The sequence below is a fragment of the Centruroides vittatus genome, unplaced genomic scaffold, assembly GCF_030686945.1.
Source record: "Centruroides vittatus isolate TY-2023 unplaced genomic scaffold, ASM3068694v2 contig_885, whole genome shotgun sequence".
NCBI classification, from domain to species: Eukaryota; Metazoa; Arthropoda; class Arachnida; order Scorpiones; family Buthidae; genus Centruroides; species Centruroides vittatus.
In genome coordinates, this window is record NW_027122577.1 from 988,467 (window position 1) to 1,011,342 (window position 22,876).

The 22,876-nt window shown below is 28.5% G+C and overlaps 3 protein-coding genes across 8 annotated transcripts in view; all 3 read left to right on the forward strand.

The window, feature by feature from the left end:
* LOC136983752 (glutathione hydrolase-like YwrD proenzyme) overlaps nucleotides 1–5,410 on the forward strand; it is a 38,252-nt gene extending 32,842 nt beyond the window's left edge. For all 3 annotated transcript variants that reach the window (XM_067280594.1, XM_067280592.1, XM_067280593.1), the window contains 4 exons: nucleotides 1,291–1,453; nucleotides 1,661–1,831; nucleotides 3,936–4,024; nucleotides 5,165–5,410. In XM_067280594.1, the coding sequence (XP_067136695.1) occupies nucleotides 1,291–1,453; nucleotides 1,661–1,831; nucleotides 3,936–4,024; nucleotides 5,165–5,396 (655 nt within the window). In that variant the 3' untranslated portion in view covers nucleotides 5,397–5,410. The remainder of the gene's footprint in view (nucleotides 1–1,290; nucleotides 1,454–1,660; nucleotides 1,832–3,935; nucleotides 4,025–5,164) is intronic.
* Nucleotides 1–22,876, forward strand: part of LOC136983773 (histone H3.3A) — a 235,384-nt gene that overhangs the window by 101,110 nt on the left and 111,398 nt on the right. The gene's annotated exons all lie outside the window — the stretch shown is intronic.
* The window catches only part of unk (RING finger protein unk), a 93,824-nt gene continuing 86,338 nt past the window's right edge, over nucleotides 15,391–22,876 (forward strand). The window contains exons 1-3 of one of the 4 annotated variants that reach the window (XM_067280606.1): nucleotides 15,907–16,133; nucleotides 21,230–21,412; nucleotides 21,842–21,911. Coding sequence is in view for 2 of the 4 variants with exons in the window: in XM_067280604.1 (XP_067136705.1) it covers nucleotides 15,782–15,852; nucleotides 15,924–16,133 (281 nt within the window). In the remaining 2 variants the exon portion in view is untranslated. Of the gene's footprint in view, nucleotides 15,853–15,906; nucleotides 16,134–21,229; nucleotides 21,413–21,841; nucleotides 21,912–22,876 lie in introns of those variants that run through there. The other 3 variants (XM_067280605.1, XM_067280604.1, XM_067280603.1) reach the window with 3 other exon arrangements.

Here is a 22,876-nt window from a genome sequence, read left to right on the forward strand (position 1 = left end):
AAAATTGTAATCTTCACCAGGAGAGTTCATTAAACTCGTTACCTCCAGACCAAGTCAAAGAAAATATTCAGGCTATCCTAAACAAAATAAGTATAAGCTTTTGGAATATCCAAGGTCTATTTAAAAAAATCTATAAAGATCCTGTCATACAGTTTTTACAATCGCATGAAGTAATAGGATTTACAGAGACTTGGATATTAGATATAAATAAGATAAGGAAGAGATCCCTAGAAGATAAGTTTTGGATTTTATATAGCAAAATGCTCAAAGGCCACAAAGATTTGGTCGACCAGCTGGAGGTTTGTTACTATTAATTAGGAAATCGGTTGGTCATCTAGTGCAATCACATACTACTTCCAGTTTTATATTCGCATTGGTGGAATTAAACCAGAGTCTTTTTTAGTGGTCGGCTGTTATTTAGTTTTTTTGAACCAATTATATCGGAAATCATTACAAACAGAATCGAGAAAGAACTGGGTAAGTCAGCTGACCAGAGTAATTAACAATTTTGGATTTCGATGGGCCCGTTTATACACCTTCCGGAGATTAGTGAAGAATTATGTAAACAACTAACTAGAAATGTAATGGAGAATTCATTGATACTTGACGTGGAGGATATCCGGACACGAAATCTGCCGAATTCATATAATATAATACCTAATATCAATAATTATATGTAGCTTAATTTTCCCTTTGGTGTTAAGGGGTTCTTCATCCAGCTTCGCCTTAATAATGACATAATAACCATTGATAACAAGATTTATATCTATTCTAAAATTGTATGTCCGAGGTGTTTAGAAAACTTCTCTAAATTCTATCTGGTTTGTGGATGCGAAAAAAACAATATTCCTAAGACAAAGTTCCGATTTAAATAATTTAAATGAGTGCTCCTCGGAAAAGAAATGTCTATTTTTTCCATGTGGCTACGTTAAAATCTATTTATAACTTGTATAATTTTGTTAAAAAATTTGTAACTACATAATTGCTTATTTAATGAATGTTAAACAAAACTCCCCTTGTAACAGGCCAAGGCCTAATACAAATAAAGATGAATTGATGATGATGATGAATTGCATTCAAATATCACTGAATTAACATTTTTAATGTCTTCTCGGAAACATCTTCTAAACTCCTAAAACTGAGACTGTTTATTTATAGATTATGTAAAACATAAAACAATAGAGTTGACCTAAATAACTAAAATAGTAGTTTGTAATTGACTTTTACATTTTAAATAATGTATTAAATTAATTTATTGACAGTTTAATCTGAAGTTGTTTATTTTTTCAGTGTTTTATCTCTTGCACATCCTGGAGATCTTTTTGACAGTGATTCAAATACCACTTACGTTTCAGTGATAGATGAAGAAGGAAATGCTTGTTCCTTTATTAGTAGTTTATATCAGAGTTTTGGTTCTGGCATCGTGCCTGAAGGATGTGGATTCCCTTTAAATGTAATTATTGCATTTTTATTTTGATTGAAATAACTAAGGTTAACAGAATGATGTATTAAAATTGATTAATAAAAATTGCTTTTATATATTGTTAACCATTGTCATTAATTTGTTGCGAGAAAGTATTTGAGATGTATTTTGATGTTTGTAGATCAGACAAAGAGAGATGATATTTAATCTTTATTAATAGAATTTTTTAAATTTTAGAACAGAGGGCTGAATTTTTCTTTGCAATTTGATCATCCAAATGTATTTGGACCAGCAAAATTTCCTTATCACACTATTATTCCAGCAATGTTGACTGAACCTGAAAGTAATAATTTATTAGCTTCCTATGGAGTAGTTGGAAGATTTATGCAGCCACAAGGACACGTACAGGTAAGAATTTAAGAAAGTATTTTGTTAACGATAATTACTTATGGCTCTATTACATAATTATTATTCAGAATCTAATTATTTTTTGAAATTATAAAATTAAAAAATTACTGTCATAATTTTAATATGAATTTATTTCAGTGATAATCAATATAAGTTTTTATTGATTAGTCTCTGAAGGTGGACCACATACTCAAAATCATTAAGATATACTAATTTTTTAGTTTGATAATGCCAATAGACTTTTATTTTTTTATATTATTTTTGTATTTTGCTAATTAAAAGTAAGGAGACAGAGTCATATGGAAGCTTTGTTTCTTATACTCAAAAGAGTTAACATTTAAAATGTAAATGAACTGTTCTATTTAAGCATAGTATCTGATGTTGGAGCCAAGTTATTCCAAAAATTAATTTAACTGACTTTTTTATTTATGTTGAATTTGTGTTTATTACTACTTTTTGTTTATATAATTCTAGTAAATGAATACAATTGACAATTAAATATTTTAATGGTTTTTTTAATTATAACATGGTTTTAGAAGTACTGTACTATTAAATGTTAACTACTTTTATATTTATAATAGTCATTGTTAAAATTTGGATAAAGAAGCCACAGACATAGCCTATTTCATTTGAAACAGACTGTGTCATTGGCTTATTGGTTGCTTATCCATCTATATTAAAGTTGCTTTAACAAGCAATGCACCCATTTTTCAATAAATTTGGTTATCTTGCACCAATAAACCCAAGCACTCTCCCATCTCTGATACAAGGTGTCCCCAAAGTTACTGTGCAGTGAGAAATTTGGGTTAATGTTACCTATGGTAGTGAACATGGCAGCTCACCTCTGAAACAGTGGGGACGCACATTCTAACCTAACCTAACCTAACCTATTCTAATAAATTACCATAATTATTGCCAACCAAATTATTAGAATAGGTTAGGTTAGAATGTGCGTCCCCACTGTTTCAGAGACAAGCTGCCATGTTCGCTACCATAGGTAACATTAACCGAAATTTGTAATGACATTAAAGTTATATGTATGGCATTGCATATGAGACCTGCAAGTACCACATTTCCATTTTGTGGTAGATGATGTTATTGCTTGTTTACAGATATTCCGGTTTTCAGACTAGTTTTTAGAAGACTTCTTTGCTGATTGCATACTCTCTCATGGAATCTGGCTTGTTAGGTCTATAGGAAGACATTTTCAGAATTTACTGTAGGAGAAATTGCTGTATCATATGTAAACTTTTATTAAAAAATATTTTCTACTGTAATAGTAACTTTTCAGAGATCCCATGCTTTTGGAGAATGCTATATTTTTACACACATTTACACATTTAAAAATACATTAGGTTTTTATAATTTTTTTTAATAATTTAAACACATTATAAGTTAGAACATTTAATTTATAGCAACGTATTAAGAAAAAGAATTATTTTCATACTGTTCCATATACAGTAGAGAGTCGAAAATCGGAATTAATTGGGGACTGGGGTTGTTCAGATTAGTGATTTGTTCCGATTACCGATTATGTACGGAAAAATACATTAACCTGTCCGATGTTCAAATTTTTCTCCGTTGCGTGTCGCTTCGTGTTGAATTTTCGTCGATTTTAAGCCTAACGAAAATTTTTATAATAATAATCGAGGCTATCGTATCGTTAAAAATTATTTCTTCATTTTGTACAAACAAAATAATAAATATATTGAAGAATATAAAAACATGAAAATTATACTTTAGAAGTAAATCTAGTATCAAAAATGTTCGATTCAGCACGACAGTCCGACTGAAAATCGTTCCGATTACCGGGGTTCCGATTAACGACTCTCTACTGTATTCTGTTCCAGTATATAAAATTATAGTCTGCAAAACTATAATTTTATATAGTGTTTTCTGAATTGTATCTAAGTTGTATTTGTAGTGCTTTGATGCTTCATGATATTAATCTGAAAGCATTTCTAAAAGAATATACAGTATAGTTACTTTAATCATGATATTTGTATATTTGCAATTCTTTATATTTCATTAAACTGAAAAATATTTCATAAAAATCAATTTTACATTAAATGTCAACTTAAGAATTTATGCTGACTTATTCTAGATGCTGTTAAACATGTTGATATTTGGAATGGATCCCCAGACAGCTTTAGACAAGCCAAGATTATTTGTTAATACAGAATTCTATCAAGAGTAAGTTCATTAATGATAACATCTATATTTTTTAACTGAATTTAAATACACAATATATAAAAAGAAAAATTAGAGTTTATTAGGGATACTCTCAGAAACTAACATATTATTAAAGATTAAAATATAAACTTATTTAAGAAAGTTTTTTTTTTGTTTTATTAATCTTTATAAAAAGTAATTTTTCAAATACAGGTACTCCTCACTTTACGACCGAGTTCCGTTTCGACGACTACGTCGTTAAGCAAATTTGTCGATAAGCGAGGAGCTTGCGCTGGGAACATAGGATCGTTGTAAAATTATAAAAATTATGCAACAAACTTCAAATTTATTCATAAAAAGACTATTATAGTACACTATTAGCCTATTATAGTAGTAGACTATAAGACCGTTATAGTACGCTTAGTGCGCATGTCACCATTCGCCACTGACTGACACTCAAGCTGAGAAAGGGGATTCCCCAAATTGCAGGTCAAAACTCAATTGGTCGTAAATGCGAGTGGTCATAAAGTGAGGAGTACCTGTATAAATTAATGTGAATTAATTTATTATGAATTAATGTGAAATTAATTAATTATTAAAGAAAAATAAGTAAAATTTTTCTTCATAGAGAAATAAAGAAAAACTTCAATTAAATAATTTATACGTAAAGTTTTAAAAGACATAAGTGATTTTAAGGTTTTTCTTTTTCTTTAAGTATATAATATGTACAGAGTGAAACAATAAATTTTATAGTACAAATGAAAAAAAATTGACAGAAGTTTTTATATAAAATCTTAATTATGCTAGAAAAATTAAGTGTTTATAAATTCAAAATAAATCTTGTTATTATTAGTTATTTTCCGTACTTTATTTCTCTAATTAGTCATTTTATATTAATCATATTTTAGTTTTATTTTATTTTAAAATATATAAATTGTAAGATGTCAACATTTTTCCTGTCTTAAATGGCTCATTTTATTTTTTTAAATAATATATTCATTACTATTTGAAGTTTGAAACATTAATCATGACAGAATTGTTTCATTTATAATATTTTTTATTATGATTTAATTTCAAAATGTGTAACTTATTGCTTGCAATTTCATGTTATTTTTATGTAATTTAATTTATTTTAATATATTTTTGAAATTTTTGTTATAGAAAGCCCTATACCATATGGTTAGAAGATGGAATTGCTTCAGAAGTAAAAGAAAAATTACAGTCTTTCGGACATAATATAAAATATCCAGTGCAAGGTTTTGATCGAATACGATTTGGCAGAGGGCACATCATTACTCGAGGCACTTGGTGGAATAAATCAGAAAGCTCTTCTGATAATGTTCTGTGGGTTGGATGTGATCCTAGAACTGATGGTTTGGCTCTGGGTTATTAATACCGTATTTTACGGACTATAAGACGCACTTTTTTCTTCGAAAAATTGCCTCCAAAATTCAGGTGCATCTTATAGTCCATAGCGTCTTATAGGTATTTTTTTTTAAAAAATTGCTTAAAAATTAACGTGCGTCTTATAGTCCGTAAAATACGGTAATTAATATGGAAGTTTTATATACAGTAGACTCCCCTATAACACAGAACTTATCTACTGTATTATAGGGGGGTCTACTGTAATAGTATATCATTACATTTGAGACATGTATTGTTATATTAATTTATAAAATCTTGCAAAGATGTCGATTTTTGCATATTTTTATTATATATTGTTTAAAAATATAGAAAATATACACATTGCATTAATGATTATTGTACTTATATAACTTAAATACAAAAAATTTTAAATTTTTTAATTACTTTAATATTATAAAACAACTTTTATTTCATTATATGAAATTCAGAAATATTCCATTAAAATATATTCAAATCATTTTTATAATTTGAGATAATTTTCAAGAAGATTAAATGGAACAAAATTTAAAAAAAAATCATCAGTAATGATTTATTAGATTGAAATTTATATCCAATTGAACTTACAGATTTTTATAAATTTTACATTTAAATAAATTGTTTTGTCTTAAAATAATTAAAAATAATTTAACAACAAAATTGAAAAATAAAAGTTTGTACATTTATTGATGTCCAAAAAATATAAAAAGTTAGAAATAGGGTTGCCCATTTTATATTTTTGTTTGCTTATTATATCTTACAAATTTGTGCTTTATATACATACATTTTTATATAGTAATAACTCATACATAACATTACGCTATATTTTGAGTAAATTAATTCACTTTCAAATACAGTAATTGCATTACGGTATTTATACTTCATAAAACTTTAAATGCACGGTGCTTGATTATTTTTATGTTTTGGGTACCAAAACACAAGAATAAATGAGTTTCTGGATTATCAAAAATTTTGTTTATCTGAAAGACCTTGCATTCCATCAACTTTGGAAAATCAAGTTTCTACAGTTCAGTAGATCCCCCCGTAACACGGTAGATACGTTCCGTGTTATATGAGTCACTTAGATTTTACAAATACATAAGTCGTTCACAGCCCGACACTTGTGCAGTTTAGGGGTACAGCTGTTTGGAAGGTTTTCTTCCATAAAATTAATCGATTCTAGACTAATTTGACTCAAACATTTCCAAAACACGTATAGTTTTTTGGGAACAATCCATATAAACTACGCTATAAATAAAAAATTGTAGGAATACTTACCGAGTGTGCACTGTTCGAAGATGCCATTGCTTAAGCGTCGCGAAGTGGCTCAACGAACGGCGGATGCGTATTTTCTGATAAGTTATTCTTTCTGCGAAAAATTCGTCGAACTTTGGAGACATCATTAATAGAAATATAATTTTTATGGCCATTGAATAATAAATGTTTTTTAGTAGGTCCGCTGCTTGTTTAAACTTAACGGTTTGCCACTATTGGTCCAGATTCAACCAATCCTGTCGAGACACGAGTCAGCCATGACGATCTGTCTCATTCTTGTACCGTGTTATATGAGCCTCTTTTAGCATGTTATATGAACACAATCGCAATTTTTCCGCCGTGTTATACGGAATCCATCTTATATGAACCCGTGTTATAGAGGGGTCTACTGTATATATGTTTTTAAATTTATTCCTATAAAAAAGTATAGAAATGAAAAATTCTACTTCCATTAAAAATTTTAATAATTTTATTTTTTTTTTGTTTTGAAGGAAACAAAATTACATTTGAAAAATGGTAATTTTGTTTTTTATTGTAATATTTTTATTAAAATGTTACAATATAAATTTGATTTAAGTAGTTGACATATTAATACTATTGTACTATAATTATAGATTCAACTGCTCTATGCTGTTTTTTTCTAGATAAAATCAAACATCTTCAATTAATTTTTCAAAATATATGAAGTGTGCAATGCCATAAGGTTGTAAATGCCATTTTTCTCAAAATACGTATTATTGAAGAAATGAATTTTAAATGCAATGTTTTTTCCTACAAAAAAATATTGTGGCGATAGTGGCGCTCTAAGTGGCTATATTTTGAAGATGAATTTATGTGCAAGCCATAACGTTTTAAGCGCCAAAGTGCAAGCCACGTGACTTTTGGAGCGTAAAATGTTACGGTTTACATTTACATCATTTTGTTATTCCAATTTGTAACGCAGTGAGTTTTTTTATGCAGAACCGGATAACTGAATGCCAGTTTATTAATAGTTAACCTGTATCAACTTATTATTTGATATTTCAAAATGATATTCGGACTTCCATTAATCTTTCAAATTTGAAGTTTTTAAATACATTTTAACTTTTATTACACTAAATTAATACCTTATTGTTTATATTTTCCTTTATTTATCATAATTATATTACAATTGATAAAGATTACAGCTCAGTTCAAGTACCAAAACTGTGGGCCCAACATTGTTGAAGCCAGGAAGCAGTCACTAATAGATTATTGCCAGTTTTTAATGTTAAAATTGATATTAAATTTGTAAATTGTGTTTAATAATTTAAATGTAAGTTTTTGGTATTCAAAACTGTTTTTCAGCTGTAGAAACATTAATTTTATGATTGCAATTGTTTTTGGCATTTACAACGTTATGGCTCTAACCCTGTTTTTAAACTTTTTTTCTTTCCTTACCATCATACTTAGGTGTTTGAAATTAAACCCAATGTTTTATTCCAAAGTGTAAATTGTTAAAATAATTTTTATAGCATTTGATTAAAGTTTGTTCATTAGAAAAAGTGTTTTCTCTCTCTCCTGAAAAGTTTGTTTTTTGGCATTTACAACATTATGGCATTGCACGCTTCAATTATAGTCATTATTATTTGTTATTGGCAAAAACACAGAGTTTTTCAAAACAGGTTTTTAAACTTAAATATTTTAATTCATGAATACATTTGAATTATAAAAAAATTCTTGTATTTTATTGTTGAACATCATAATAGAAAATAGGTACAAATATGTTACATCTATATTTAAATTTGAATTGGGTAGAGCCAAGTGGGTAATTATTAATAAAATTTTTTATAAAATATCTTGCTTAACATATTTCTATTTTTAAATGAATAAAAAAAAATAAATTTCAAAATTTCTTTTGAACAATATCTAAAACTAATTTATTAACTAATTAAATTCATATAATTTACTTACAGAAAATAACAGGTATGGTTAACATTTTTATTACCTAGATCAAAATATGTATTATTGTTAATTACTTAATAAAACATTTTTTCTTTATAAATAAATTTCATCTAACAAGGGCACAACATGACATTAGGGTCACTGATTTTGATCAGACTTGGTGAGGTTATAGTATATCCCCAACAACTGATATGCCAAGCAATATGGTGCAACACTCAAAATTAATGAGAAAATTGAAGTTGAAAATTGCAAATCACTTAAAACCTTTAGAATTCTCATCATTTGTAGTGGTTTGTTGGGGTGTACCAGTTTCATAGTTATGAGGTTGGTGTTTTGAATCTTGGTGGTATCAATTTTCGATGAGACCATGTTTTGTCTGTAAAATCGCACTGCTGTCAACAGCTTCACACCTTAGAGATATGAAGGAGTACATGCAGTGTCGTAGCGTAGTGGGGGCGGCAGGGGCAGCCCGTTCCGGGCGGCATTTTTTCACAATAAATAATAATAATATCTTGTAAAAATTTGAACCATTTTATTTCATATTTTTGTTGTGCCTACGATTCGGACCGATTGAAATGAGCACGGAATTTTTCATTACTTATTCTGTGACTAAACTGGGGAATCCCCTTTCTTTAAATGAATATATAATAATGACATCTTGTTCATTGTAGCGACTGACAACACTGTCTGTACTGACTTGTAGGGATTCCCCATATTTTATTTAAGGGGGAGCGAAATTTTCCTTCACTTTGGGCGGCTGACAACTATGCTACGCCACTGAGTACATGTCAGGAGTTGCAATTTGGCACAGAATATTTGGTGTCCAAATCATGTGCTCATAAAATAAACCCGACTTGTAGGTAGTCAGGGGACCAAAAACTGGGTCAAAAGAAAATATGAAATGCTGAGTTTGTTTCTACAAACAGGCGTGAGTGCGAGATTTGCACATGCATTGCATGCACTCTCTGAGACATTGTCTCGTCTCAAGAATTGGCTTTGCTGTTTCACTTGTTTTTTCTAAAACTATAATTTTCACTTTTATCCTTGGTACTTTTAAATTTATTATACTGTTAGAGAAAAAAACTGATTTAATTTTAGAAAACTACAAATGAACGATACGAGGTGTGGCTATTAAATAACGAGACTGACGCTGTAAAACATTTTATTTTCATTTCATACATATTTACTTATTATCACCTTCAATATATACCCCTCCTCTATCACTACAATGCTCCATGCAAATTTTCCATTGTTTCTAACAGTGCTGGAAGTCTTCTTCTGTCAGCTTCTTTAGGATGCGTGCTGCTTTCTCTTTCACAGCTTCAATGGACTCAAATCTTGTTCCTTTTAATGCAAATTTCATCTTAGGAAACAGATAGAAGTCCCACAGTGCAAGATCCGGTGAATAAGGCGAATGGTCTAACACTGGGATGCTGTACTTGGCTAGAAACCTCTTGACAGACAATGCAGAATAAGTCGGCGCATTGTCTTGGTGGAGAACCCATGACTTGTCCTTCCACAATTTGGGTCGTTTTTTTCTTATTCTTTCATGGAGTTCAGCAAGAACGTAAAGGTACATAATTCCATGAATATTGAAAAAAACAATCATCATTGCTTTGAATTTTGATTTGCTGATTCAAGCTTTTTTGGCTCTTGGTGAGGTTGGGCTCTTCCAGTGCATGGATTGGTGCTTTGTTTCAGGATCATAAGTAAAAAACCACAATTCATCACATGTTATTATCCTTTCCAATAAGTTTGGATCATTTTCAATGGCATTTAAAGTGTTAGTACAAACATTTTGCAAGCTTCTTGTTGTTCAAATGTGAGATTTTTAGGCACCATTTTAGCACACACTTTTTGCATGTTAAAATTGTTATATAAAATTTTCTGTATGCAATCTTTGTCAATTTCTACAGTTTCAGCAATCACACAAATATTTAACCAACAGTCAGATTGAACCAGATTACTAATTTTTTTGATATTGTCATCTATTTTTGACATGGAAGGGCAACCTGGGCATGAATCATCATCGTCGTCTTCTTGGCCATCTTAAAAATGCTTAAACCACTCAAAAACACGTGCACACAATAAACATTCATTGCCATACATTTCTTTCAATAAATTATAAGTTTCAGTAGCAATTTTCCTAAAGTTTCATGTGAAATTTCACAACAATTCATTGCTCTATTGTTACACTTAACATTTTTCCAGCAAAACAAAAAAAAAAGACTCTAATGTGAATGAAGGCTACGGCTATACGGATTTGTTTACAGAAGCGAGAGGTACAGCATTCAAAAGAGAAGGCTTCATGCTAAATAGCTGGCGTTTGGCGCATGCGTACTTCTGTAGCAGCATCAGTCTTGTTATTTAATAACCACACCTTGTAAACAGGGTAATAAAATAATAAAATTCATCTGTTTCAAGTAACTAGTGAATGTCAAAAGCAAATGCTACCTAACAGTATTCATTTAAAAAGAAAACATTTTCTGTATATTCAATTCATGTAAAGTTTGTACTTACTCTGCCAACAAAGTCATTGTTTAACCTATATGTGTCTAGAATTACATCTTCATTCACTCGCTTATTTGCTAAAGAACAAAAAGATGGCTTCATTATCTCATGCTAACAATAGAAATGTGTTCTGTAGAAGAATCATCACATGAAAATACTACAAAATTTAAACATTGTGAAAACATCCTTCAAAATTAAGACCTAATTGCAGCCAAAGGTTCTTTTTTTTTTTTAACTCCTTCTGCCCTGTGGGCACTAAGGTCTCTTTTTAGCAGGCCCACAATGGGGAGGCTGGGTGGTGAGGGATGGGGCCTGACATATCCATCCCCCAAAAAATTTCTGGGGATTTTTCGATCCATTCGGATTTGGTCCTGGATCCCCCAGAGTGGTAGGCTGCCACCTTATCCACTTGGCCATCCGACCATCAAAACAGCCAAGGGTTCTACATCAATTTCAGAAGTTGTGAAGGCAGCTGAAAAAGCAAGCACTCCAATATTTTCAAATATATGATATGCATGATTCTTTTCCTAATTAATTGATGATGGAGAAGTGTTTTTAAACATTAATCAGGTTTGTTTTTTCAGTGACAGTATATCATCTTATTGTAAAAATCTGTATTTATTCAATGTGCACATTGCAAAAATGTTTATTGTTTCACATGCTTCTACGACAATATCATCACAAAACTGTGCTCCTGGAAAGCAAACAAATTGAATAACGTTAATAAAAATGTCTTTTTTATTAACAAAATTGGCCTTTAATAATAATAATTTTATATCTAATCCTCTTCCGAAATAAATTATTGAATATAAATAAATGTTAGTACAAATCCCATATGTACTGTACATGAATATTCAAAAATAATTTTAAAATACCAAGAATAAAGTGAAAATTATAGTTTTGGGGAGGGAATCGATACCACCAAAATTCAAAACACCCACCTCATGACTATGAAACCAGTGCACCCCACCAAGCCACTGATCACTCTACAAATGATGGGAATTCTAAAGGTTTTAAGTGATTTGCAACTTTCAACTTCAATTTTCTCATTTAATTTTGAGTGTTGCATCTTACTGCTCGGCACATGTTAGTCATTGGGGATGAACTACAACCTCACCAGGTTTGATCAAAATCAGTAACCCCAACATCATGCCATCCCCTCATAAGATGAAGATTGTGTGCAAAATATCTATCTATTAAAATCTTTTCAAAATTTGTAATTTCAATATGTTGGCAACAATGAACAGAATTATTTTTCATGAAAAATTTGGGTTAAGTCAGCAGTAAAATGAAAATTAGAATTGTATTCTAAGGGTGACAAACAATTAGATTGGCAGCTTCAAACTTGTAGGTGAAAATTGGCTCTAAAGAAAATGTTTCAAGAGGTATTCCTTATCTGTAACTTCTGGAAATCAGAAGAGCAATAATTTGATGCAAGAAATTCCATAATTTACAAATAGTTTTAAATGTATTTTCAATATTCTAATGTTACAAAAATAGAACAAAGAATATGTTAATGTATAGGTAGACATGAAGTTGATCTGTAAGGCAGTTCAAAAACATTTGTCCAATTATTAAATAAGTGTGCTGGAAAGTGAAAAAGTTGTTTGCATGATATTATCGGCACAAGAAATTCATTTGATAGGACAATCAAAAGCTTATTGCTATAAGTTCAGAAATTCAAATCAGGTAATTACAGTAAACATGTTGTATTGACAGCTAATACCTTGATGCCTACAATTATTATTTTAACAGATATTTGGCTACAAGTAGGAAATACTACAGTTACAATCAAATCTTGAATTGACAATTGAAGACATGTGGATGAACATGTATTACAAAACTGAATTGGTGTTCAAGTTTCTATTATGTAATTATTTTGGTGTAAATATATCCACAAAATAGTGTGTCATGAGAGTATTAGTGTTTAATTTCTGATGATGGTATATGAGAGGTGGATACATTATTCCTTCATCTATGAAAACAATTGGGTTTTGAGGGATTGTAACGTAACATCATTCACTCATATCTTCAATTATTCAAAGAACTTTATTAAACATTAAATATTAACAATCTTTAATAAGGAGCCTTTAAAAAGTTTAGTATACAAATTTTCTTAACTCAGAATGGCTTTGTTGTCTAGTTATACAAGGTGCATCTGAAAAGTTCGGCGAATAGTCCCATAGTTGAATAACCATGCTGGTTAGGATGTTGTGCTCATGCAGACGTAGTGAGAGACTCGCCAACTAGTGTTTCCTAGCGTCGAAATCACGACAGTTAAACAGAAGTGCAGCAAACAATTCAACGCAGTCAGTGTGAGGAGTGTCACTGCGAAATGGAGCAACGCATGAACATTACAGCACTTCCTCGCTACATGCCAGGTGACAGTTCTTCAACACACTCCATATTCTCCAGATCTGGCACCTGCATATTTCTTCTTGTTCCCCGCCTGAAATGCCTATGCTTTTCCGACATTGCACAGCTCCAGCAACCTGTGACAACGGTGCTTCGTGCAATACCGAAAGAAGTGTTTGCTCGCAGCTTTCAGCAGCTGTACAACCGCTGTCAAACGTGTGTTGTCGCTAATGGCAATTACTTTGAATGCCAGTAAAAGTATTTTGTTTGTATCTCTTGTTTCCTTTAATGGTCTCATAAGACCATTCACTGAACTTTTCAGACACACCTTGTATAATTTGAAATGGAAATATACTTCATTCATCCCCAGAATGTTCCAAGGTTATTCTATATTGACTTTTTTCATACATAGTGTGAAAGTGATAATCGTTGATATGAGGAAGCAGAGAAAAACTTATTGAGTAAGAATGGTTAAAGGTGTAAAATCATTTGTGTAATTTCATGGACAATCTGAATTATCTTCCATCATTCATCATTATAAATTCTTTCATTATGGTTACAATATCTTCATTATTTATTTAGAGACAGTTCGTCATCTATTTAACAGTTGACATTCCAGTCTCTTTGCTTTTACATAAATCATTTACAATCAGCGATCCGTAATAAATTTTTTAGGCTATGAAATTCTCTCAATAGAACCGATTACTTAGTGTTATAATTGTTCAGATTGAAATCTAATCCAGATTGTCATAACTTATTATGAGTAGTTTAGATTGGAAATAATTTTCTATCATTAATAAATTAATCAATTACAATTTCTGATCATCAATATGAATTGTAATTGACTTTTTATAATATATTTGAATTTTTATGAATTCTCTTTTATTAAATAGAATATTGTTTAACCTTCTGGCGAATTTTAAAATGCTTTATTTCTACATAATTTTTTCTGTGGTTATTCTTATAAATTTTGAATGGTTACATTTTTTTCTGATAAGCTATTCAAGGATATTTAAAAAAAATTCATTCAAAATATTTTATCTTTAATTAAACAAATAAAAAAATAAATGAATATTTAGAAAAATTGAGATTTAAATTTTTTTTTTTTTTTAAATTATTTTTGCTTTCAAACTACTCAAATACAATTAATAATTTTGAATTTATTCTATTACATAAATAAAGTTTCTACGTTTATTGTACACGTAAAATCTAGACTCGAATTAATCGTAATTATTGATACGAATAACTCATTTAATGATATACAGCAAAATATTTTAAAAAATAACTTTTTAAAATCTATAATAATTTATAAGAAACAAGCATTTAATTAATTGTTATGATAATTTATGCACTTGTATTTTTAATTTTAAATATATGAGTCTATGTCGAAGCATTTTAATTTCAAAAAGTCAATGATTTATGGAAATTATTCTTTAAATAAAATTTAAGACCATTTTTAATAAATAAGTTTTATTTTTTAAACCTTAAATCAAAGTACGATCAAAAGTTTAAGTTTTATACTTTCGATCGAATTCATTTAGATACAAATTGTTTAATATGTGAATTTGAAATTTATTTTGAAATTGCAAATACATTAAAATCAGATGTTCTCGGATCAAATAAAACTTTTAAAATTTTAATGTAAAAAAATAATTAAGTAACTTTAATTAAAGTTTGTTATTTAAATAGTTACGTATGATTTGTTTTTTGTATATTACATCACATCAATTTTCGAGTTTTCTATATAATATAGATATAAGATTCTGGTTCTAAATCTTAAGATCTTTCCTGAACATCATATTAATACACAGTACATTATTATTGTTCACGTTTCTGATGCATTAGAATTTATAATGATTTAATAACACCCTATTAATTTAATGCAAATATATTTTTAATGATATACGGAAATAAGATTTAAATATCAACCAACGATGAAGATATTGGTTGCATTTTATTTTGGACATGATTTAATTTTAAAAATAATTGCGCGAGGATAAAGTAGTGAAGAAAATTAAAATTTTGAACCGGCATAGCGCAGTTAATGATAAGTACGAAACATAAACACAACGATAGGATTTTTGCAAAAGCCATAAAATAGAAACCAGTGAAAAGTAATCAAAACTCACACCAGATCCACGTTGACAGAACAACAGCGAGTGACAGTTGTCCTAACCACGTGACGATTCGATCCAATCTCGTCGAGCGCCAATTCACGTGACCAGTAAGTAACCAACGGTATTAGCATTACGTCACAGCGTGCCTTGCGCAATTGTGGATGCGCAGAAAGAGGTATTTAGGAACAATTCCAAAATGCCGTCGACGTCGTCGGACGCGAAGAACGTCGCTTTGACCACCCAAGCTGAGAAGCCGATACACTACACGTAAGTGTCGGACACGTTTGAAAAAAAAATTAAAGTTAAACAATCAAAATAGTAATATCGAAACCCTTCAGGTATCTAAAAGAGTTCCGCGTGGAGCAGTGTCCACTATTCCTTCAACATAAATGTACTCAGCATAAACCCTTCACATGTTTCTATTGGCATTTCATGAATCAGCGGCGAAGAAGACCTATTAGAAGACGCGACGGAACTTTTAATTATAATCCAGATGTTTACTGTACGAAATACGACGAGACAACGGGTGTGTGTCCTGCTGGAGACGAGTAAGTAGCCATCTTCTCTTCCTTCCTTCTCTCTTCCGTTCTCTACCGAACATAACTCCTCCCGTTTTCATGTTAGTAACCCGTGCCCATCCCGCAGGCGATTAATTATGATCGCCCCCTATCGTTCTATTTCAATTCCAAACCGAGTTTTGACGTTTTTATCGAATTGTGATTCAACATGTGGATTCTCTTCTTTGCTTGTAAACAAAGTCCGCCATCTTGCTTTTCTGACGCCATCTTTGGTAGAAGCGCGCTCAATCGGATGACGTTCGTTCGTCCCCTTCTCCACTCCGTCTGTTTGACTTGCAAACGGGCACATGACAGCTGGCTTATGAATGGAACATCGATGCAAATCGAATCTACTACTATTCTCATCCAACTTGTCTTTTTCGCTTCGTACTTTCTCACTAAACATTTCTTCCATCAAATTTTAAATTCATAAAATGTTTGTTTTAAAACACACCCTTTCTAAAAATTATTAATAAGGAATTTCGTCGTCACGTTTTTATTTTGAAATATTAATCTGTCAAAAAGTTTCACTTCACATTTTTCTTCATCAATATGCTAAAATACTCATATTTATTTCCAAATTATTATTATGATGTTTGCTTTTCTGTATGACACATTATGTAATTTAATCAACATAATTCACAAGATATTTTTCAATTTCTAGTGAAGTAATTTTCGGTTTTCACGCATTATAAGAAACGTAACCGATTCTATTTCGTATAACAATTACCGTCGTAACGTTTCTTTTAAATAAATTTGTTTTAAATACGATTTGTTTGACATATTTCCACAAATACTTAATGTTTGAGTATAATTTTAATAACATAATTTATTATATCTGTACGTTGCTTTTATATTGAATATACCTAAATGAGAACTCGAATGTATAGATGCGTAATTATTATTATTATTTTTTTTTTTTAAAAGAATCTTAGAGATTTTATTTCTGATTTAGATACATACACACACTTATCATTTTTAAAATAATTCAAAATTATAAAATAGAGAATATACGCAATTAATTTAATAATTTTTACATTCTTTTAAATATAATCCATGTTGTTCTTATGTTGAGACAGTCAAAATGTTTGGCATTTTCTGTTTTGAATAATATTTTTACAGCTTCTACAGTTAAATTGATTTGTCAAAATACTTCAAAGCAATTTCAATATGCATTTAGAATTGTTTTGCTATTATAATTCTTAACTTTTTCACTAGCGTAATGATCAAATTAAAATTATTATACAACTTTTTGAGGAATTCTGGAAAGTGGAATTATAAAACTCAAACTTACATTACATATTGAGTGAAATTTATAAAACAGATATTCAATAGTATATTATATAAGATAAGAATGAAAACTAATATAAACTTGATTGTAATTTCGACGTCAATAAAATAATTTAAATTTCTAAAAATGATTATAAACATGAGGAATGAATTTTTAAAATTATTGATGGTTTCAGATCTTAATTTAAGAATAATGTTGGCTGCAGAATATTTATTTAGTTAAGTAATAGATTGTTCACATAAAATTTAGATATTTTGTCACAAATGTGATTATTAATTAATAAAAAAAATTTGATTAAATTATTATGTATAATGTCATTTAAAATATTGAATTAAGTTAAAAATACTATTTATTATATGTACTCTAGTTTTGATTTATGTTATACTCCATCAAATATTACTATTTTTCTATAAATATTGCTTCTCGGTATTAAAAGTCATTACGCTGTTATAAGATTAGTAAAACATTTTTAGATTTTCATCTCAATATTCAGTGGTACAATTTTTGTTACTCCAGTTTTAAAATGTTTTAATATGTTTTTTGAAAGAAAGTATTAAGGCTGATTACGACCTCTTTGGTTATGCAACAATCTACAAGAGATGGCATTAAAAGTGTAATCCTTTTTCTATGGGGAAAATCCTTTTCTAAAAATTCTCAAAAATGAAAGTAGATGGAACCAAAAAGGTTTTCGTGTTAGAATCCTATTTAATTCTTTTATTAACGTACAGTTCAGAATTTTGAAAATCAAATTTTTTAATTTTTTACAAACTTTTAAAATCGTAGGAAATTAATGAATTCAATTTCAAAATTCTGAACTATACGTTAATAAAAGAATTAAATAGGATTCTAATGCAAAAACCATTTTAGTTTCATCTCTTTCTGTTTTTGAGAATTTCTTGAAAAACATTTTCCCATAAATAAAAAGCATTAAATTTTTAATGCCATCTGCATTCATAACCAAAGAGGTTACAATCGGCCTTAAGAATGATACTTAATTGTTTTTTTCCTTTTCTAAAGATGTTTCTTAAATGTTTTAATCATTTAAAAATAATTATAGTTAATTATTTGTTTTTATTAAATATATTTTATTACGATAATCATATCATTTCCATTAGGTTTATTAACTTTTTCATTGTTTTAAATATATATGTTGTATTCTTTAAACTTGTGTGATTTTTATCTAAAAATGATTTATATTGAAATGCATCTTTTATGCTTCCAGCTCTAGTGACTTTACTATTATCAATTATGTTTAATTATGTATTACATTATTATTAACAATTACATTTAATTGCTGTATAAAAGTTTCTGAACATTCAGTTTCACAGGAAGCGTTATATAATAAATACTATAGTAGATTAAAATCAAACCTTAATTTTATTTGATATATAGATAAATAATTTTCATCTAACAGACAATATCATTTATTAACGTGAGGAAAAACATATTCATAATATTTATATTTGTTTGTGTTTCATAACACAATTATAGTACTTACTTTAAATTGTAAAAAAATTTTGATTATTATAAAGTAAGGTTAATATAAAATTAATAGCATTTGAATCTTTTGTAGAAAGCTGTTTTATATGGAGAATCATTTACGTATTTATGTAACAATTATTTAATGAAATAAATTTTACTTTTATAAAATTATAATGAGCAATATCAATGAATGTATCTGTTTTAAATCTTTAATATTATCATAAAAAACTAAAGCAATGCTTTTACTATTATAGATAAAAATCAGTCATTTTGTAAGATAAAAGCAATTTTGGTAGTTGTGATAAATTAGGTTATATATAATATATAGGCTGTTTAGTATGATTTAAACTTTGAAATCTTAGTTATTAAAACAGTAAGATAGAATTAGAAGTTATTCAAATAGATACTTCATATAGGCAGATGCTATTTTGATAAATGTTTTGTATATATGATATATCAATATATGATAATAAACACAATATACAATATTAAGATTGCTGACAGTGTTTTATACATTGTCCAAAATGAAATTTTATTTCCCCAGAAGCTTGAAAAAATATCTGTGAATTTCAAGCTCCTTAACTGCAAATAAAACCTTGTATCATTCTATATATTGCATATTGTGTGCTTATGTTTGACACATCAGTGTCATGTAAGTACATGCTATACTAGTATAGAAATGTAGGATTAATATTTGCATGCCTACAAAAAGATATTTGTTACTGCAAGGTCCAAAGGATTGACAATCCTAGCATTGCCTAGGCAAAGTTAAGATTGCTGACAGTGTTGTATACATTGTCCAAAATGAAATTTTATTTCAAACGTTGCTTGAAAACAAATTAGGCAAAGTTAATGTCTGAATTTGATATTTTTGTTTGCATGTTATCTGCTTTTTATTCCAGCTTAATAGAAATCATTATCAGTCAACTTCAGAGCCAGTCTTATATTTCTTGTATCTCCTTTTGATCAATCAAAGCATGGTACCAGCACAGTTATAGATTTACCCACATAGTTCTTTAGAAATTTATTATCAGAAACTGATATCATTTTTTCTTCCTGTCTTTTTTCTATCATAGAAATATATGACTGGTTATGGAGTTGACTGATGATGGCTTCTGGCTTCTACAAAGTTGAGACGGAAAGTAGGCAATATGCAAATAAAAATTTCATATTCAGACATTGCAAAAATCTCTTTAGACAATTTTAAGTTTGCCTAATTTGTTTTCAGGAAAAATCTGAAATGAAGCTTCATTCTGGACAATGCCAAAAACACTGTTGGCAATCTTACCTTTCCTAGGCAATTCTAGTATTAATAGTGGCATTAATATAGCTTGATGAAATCCAGCAATTATTTGGCATTAATGGTGGTGTTGCCAATCCTTCAGACCTAGCCAGCAACATATATATTAATCCTATACTTATAATCAGTTTTCATAAAAATAATAATTATTTATTATAATTTAGTAGAAGTAAATATAATTGCATATAAATTTTCAGAAGTATTTTTTAAAATGAAGAAAGATATAATGAAAATTTTACATTTATTTTCAAATAAAGTGTAAAACTTTTATTAAAGACATTTTTGAAGTTAATTTTCTCATCTCCAGTTCTTTGAATATTTTCCAAATTCAAATGATAATATTCAAAGAACTAAAGTTGAGAAAATAAGCCTTGAAGATGTTCTATAATAAATTTATAATCTTCTGTCATTTTAAATTGAGTTTCATATATTTATTTAATGTACAAATTGAGAATCATTACATATATCTATCTACTGAATTTAAAATTTTATTATTTGCACAAAATAATTCAAATCTATCTTTCATTAATAGGGTTAAATATTTATAATGAAAGTTATTTTAAAATATACAAGGTATAGACAAAAACATCCACCAGGCTATATCTTATTTCTGCTATGTATTAGCTGAATACAAGTGCACAAGAATATAAGCAATTGATACCCTATTCTACTCAATAGTGAAGTCTTGATACTGTTTTTCATGAAGCCAAATCCTCCTTTATCCTCTATGAAAGATAAAAGCATGGGTTTAAATTACAAAGTCATACAGCATCTCAAACTACAAAATATTTGTCTGCTCTTCTGCACTTTTATTACATATTTGCCAAATATAATATATAGTCTGGTAGAATATTTTTGTCTACATCCTGTATATACATTTCATCATCAAAAGTAAATCAGATTAAGAATATTGTTTTTATATAGAATAAATGGAATGAAAAAAATATAATTTGTTTTTTAAACTTAAAATTGTACAACTTAATCTTAAATTAAATTTTTAACTTTATCTTCTAGTGAATGTAAAAAGAATGATGATATAATAAATGAAAAGCAAAGATTTTATAAAACAGCCAGCATATTATAAATCTGAACTAATTGATAATGAAGATTATTAAAATAAATATAACATGAAGAATATAAATAAACTTACAAAGATTACAAAAGTATCAAGATACCATTATTATTTTTTGTATGTATGTAATTTTAAGTTAACTTAATCTAGTGATTAATAAATGTAGGGTGAATATTAAAGTAATTCAGGACCGAAATTTCTTAAAAAATATTCATTGCATTTGATGATCATATTTTATTGTAATGAAATCTAGTGTGTGTGTGTGTGTGTGTGTGTGTGTGTGTGTATATATATATATATACACACACACACACAACACACTAGATTTCATTATAATTGCTGAAAATTTACAACTATATATATGTATATAATTGTAAATTTTCAACAATTTCCTTTACATATTTATAAAATTTAAATCATTAAGCCATTACATCATTAGTAATTACCATATAAACAAAATTTGAATACTTTCATTCAGTTTTATTAACATGGTAGAAATTTGATCAGACATGCTTCAAAAAACACTCATCCAAAATATTTTGGCTTCTTTTTAGATCCTTTTTTTAATACAGCTGAAGAGAGAACAGTCCTAAATTCAATACTCTGTAATTTACACTAATAAAAGTAAGTACAAAATCCAACTTTACTTATGATACAGCTTTTCAAGTCATAAATTACCAGTTTTCTCTCATGGTGAATTCTAGTTTTGATATCAGTCAACAACTGATATTCGTAAGCAAACATATTCAAATAAATAGTTCATTTAGATGAAAATCTAAGTCTTTCTGTTGATGAAATTTTTTGTAAATGAATACCGTTTTGAATTTTGAAATGCCACCTATAAATGACAACATTCTAAACAAACATTGTTTTTTTGTCAATAGCAAAATACTCTGATAATAAATATAAAAATTCAGTAGGATAGTAAATAAACAATATTGAAATTTTTTTTTGTTTATAAAGAGAGCAAATGTCACATGAAGTTATAACATCATGCCATCAGAGAGTTTTATTTTACATAATTGGAAGAATAAAACACACCAAATTTAGTAATTTGGTGTGTTATATCACAACTAAATCTCAAACAACATATGTATAATACTTAAATATTGTTGAAATTAAACAGATCTCAAATCTCTGATGACTGTATCTGAATATAATGAAAATAAAACACATTTTTAAAGGCATGCTGACTATGATCTTGAGATGAGAAATACTGTCATTTGTTTAACAATAATTGCATTAATTTTTTAATGAAGCAATTGTTGCATTTAAAAAATGAATATTATGCAGTTGAATATTCCAGATAAATTATATTTAAAAAAATCTCAAAAAAACTTACTTGGTAACTGTTCTCCTAATACTGTATTTTTCTGAAATCAGTCTTCAGGTATTTTCAGACTAGCATGTTAGTCACCTGTGATAGAAGTATAAGCAATATTAAATATAATGTAATATATAATGGAAAATATTGTTATTTTTATATTAAAATAACAATAAGATTTGTTGAAGGCATAGTTTACTGTTTCAAACAATATTGAAGTTTATAGATCTTAAAATAAAATATTACTGCAACTCACTTTTATATC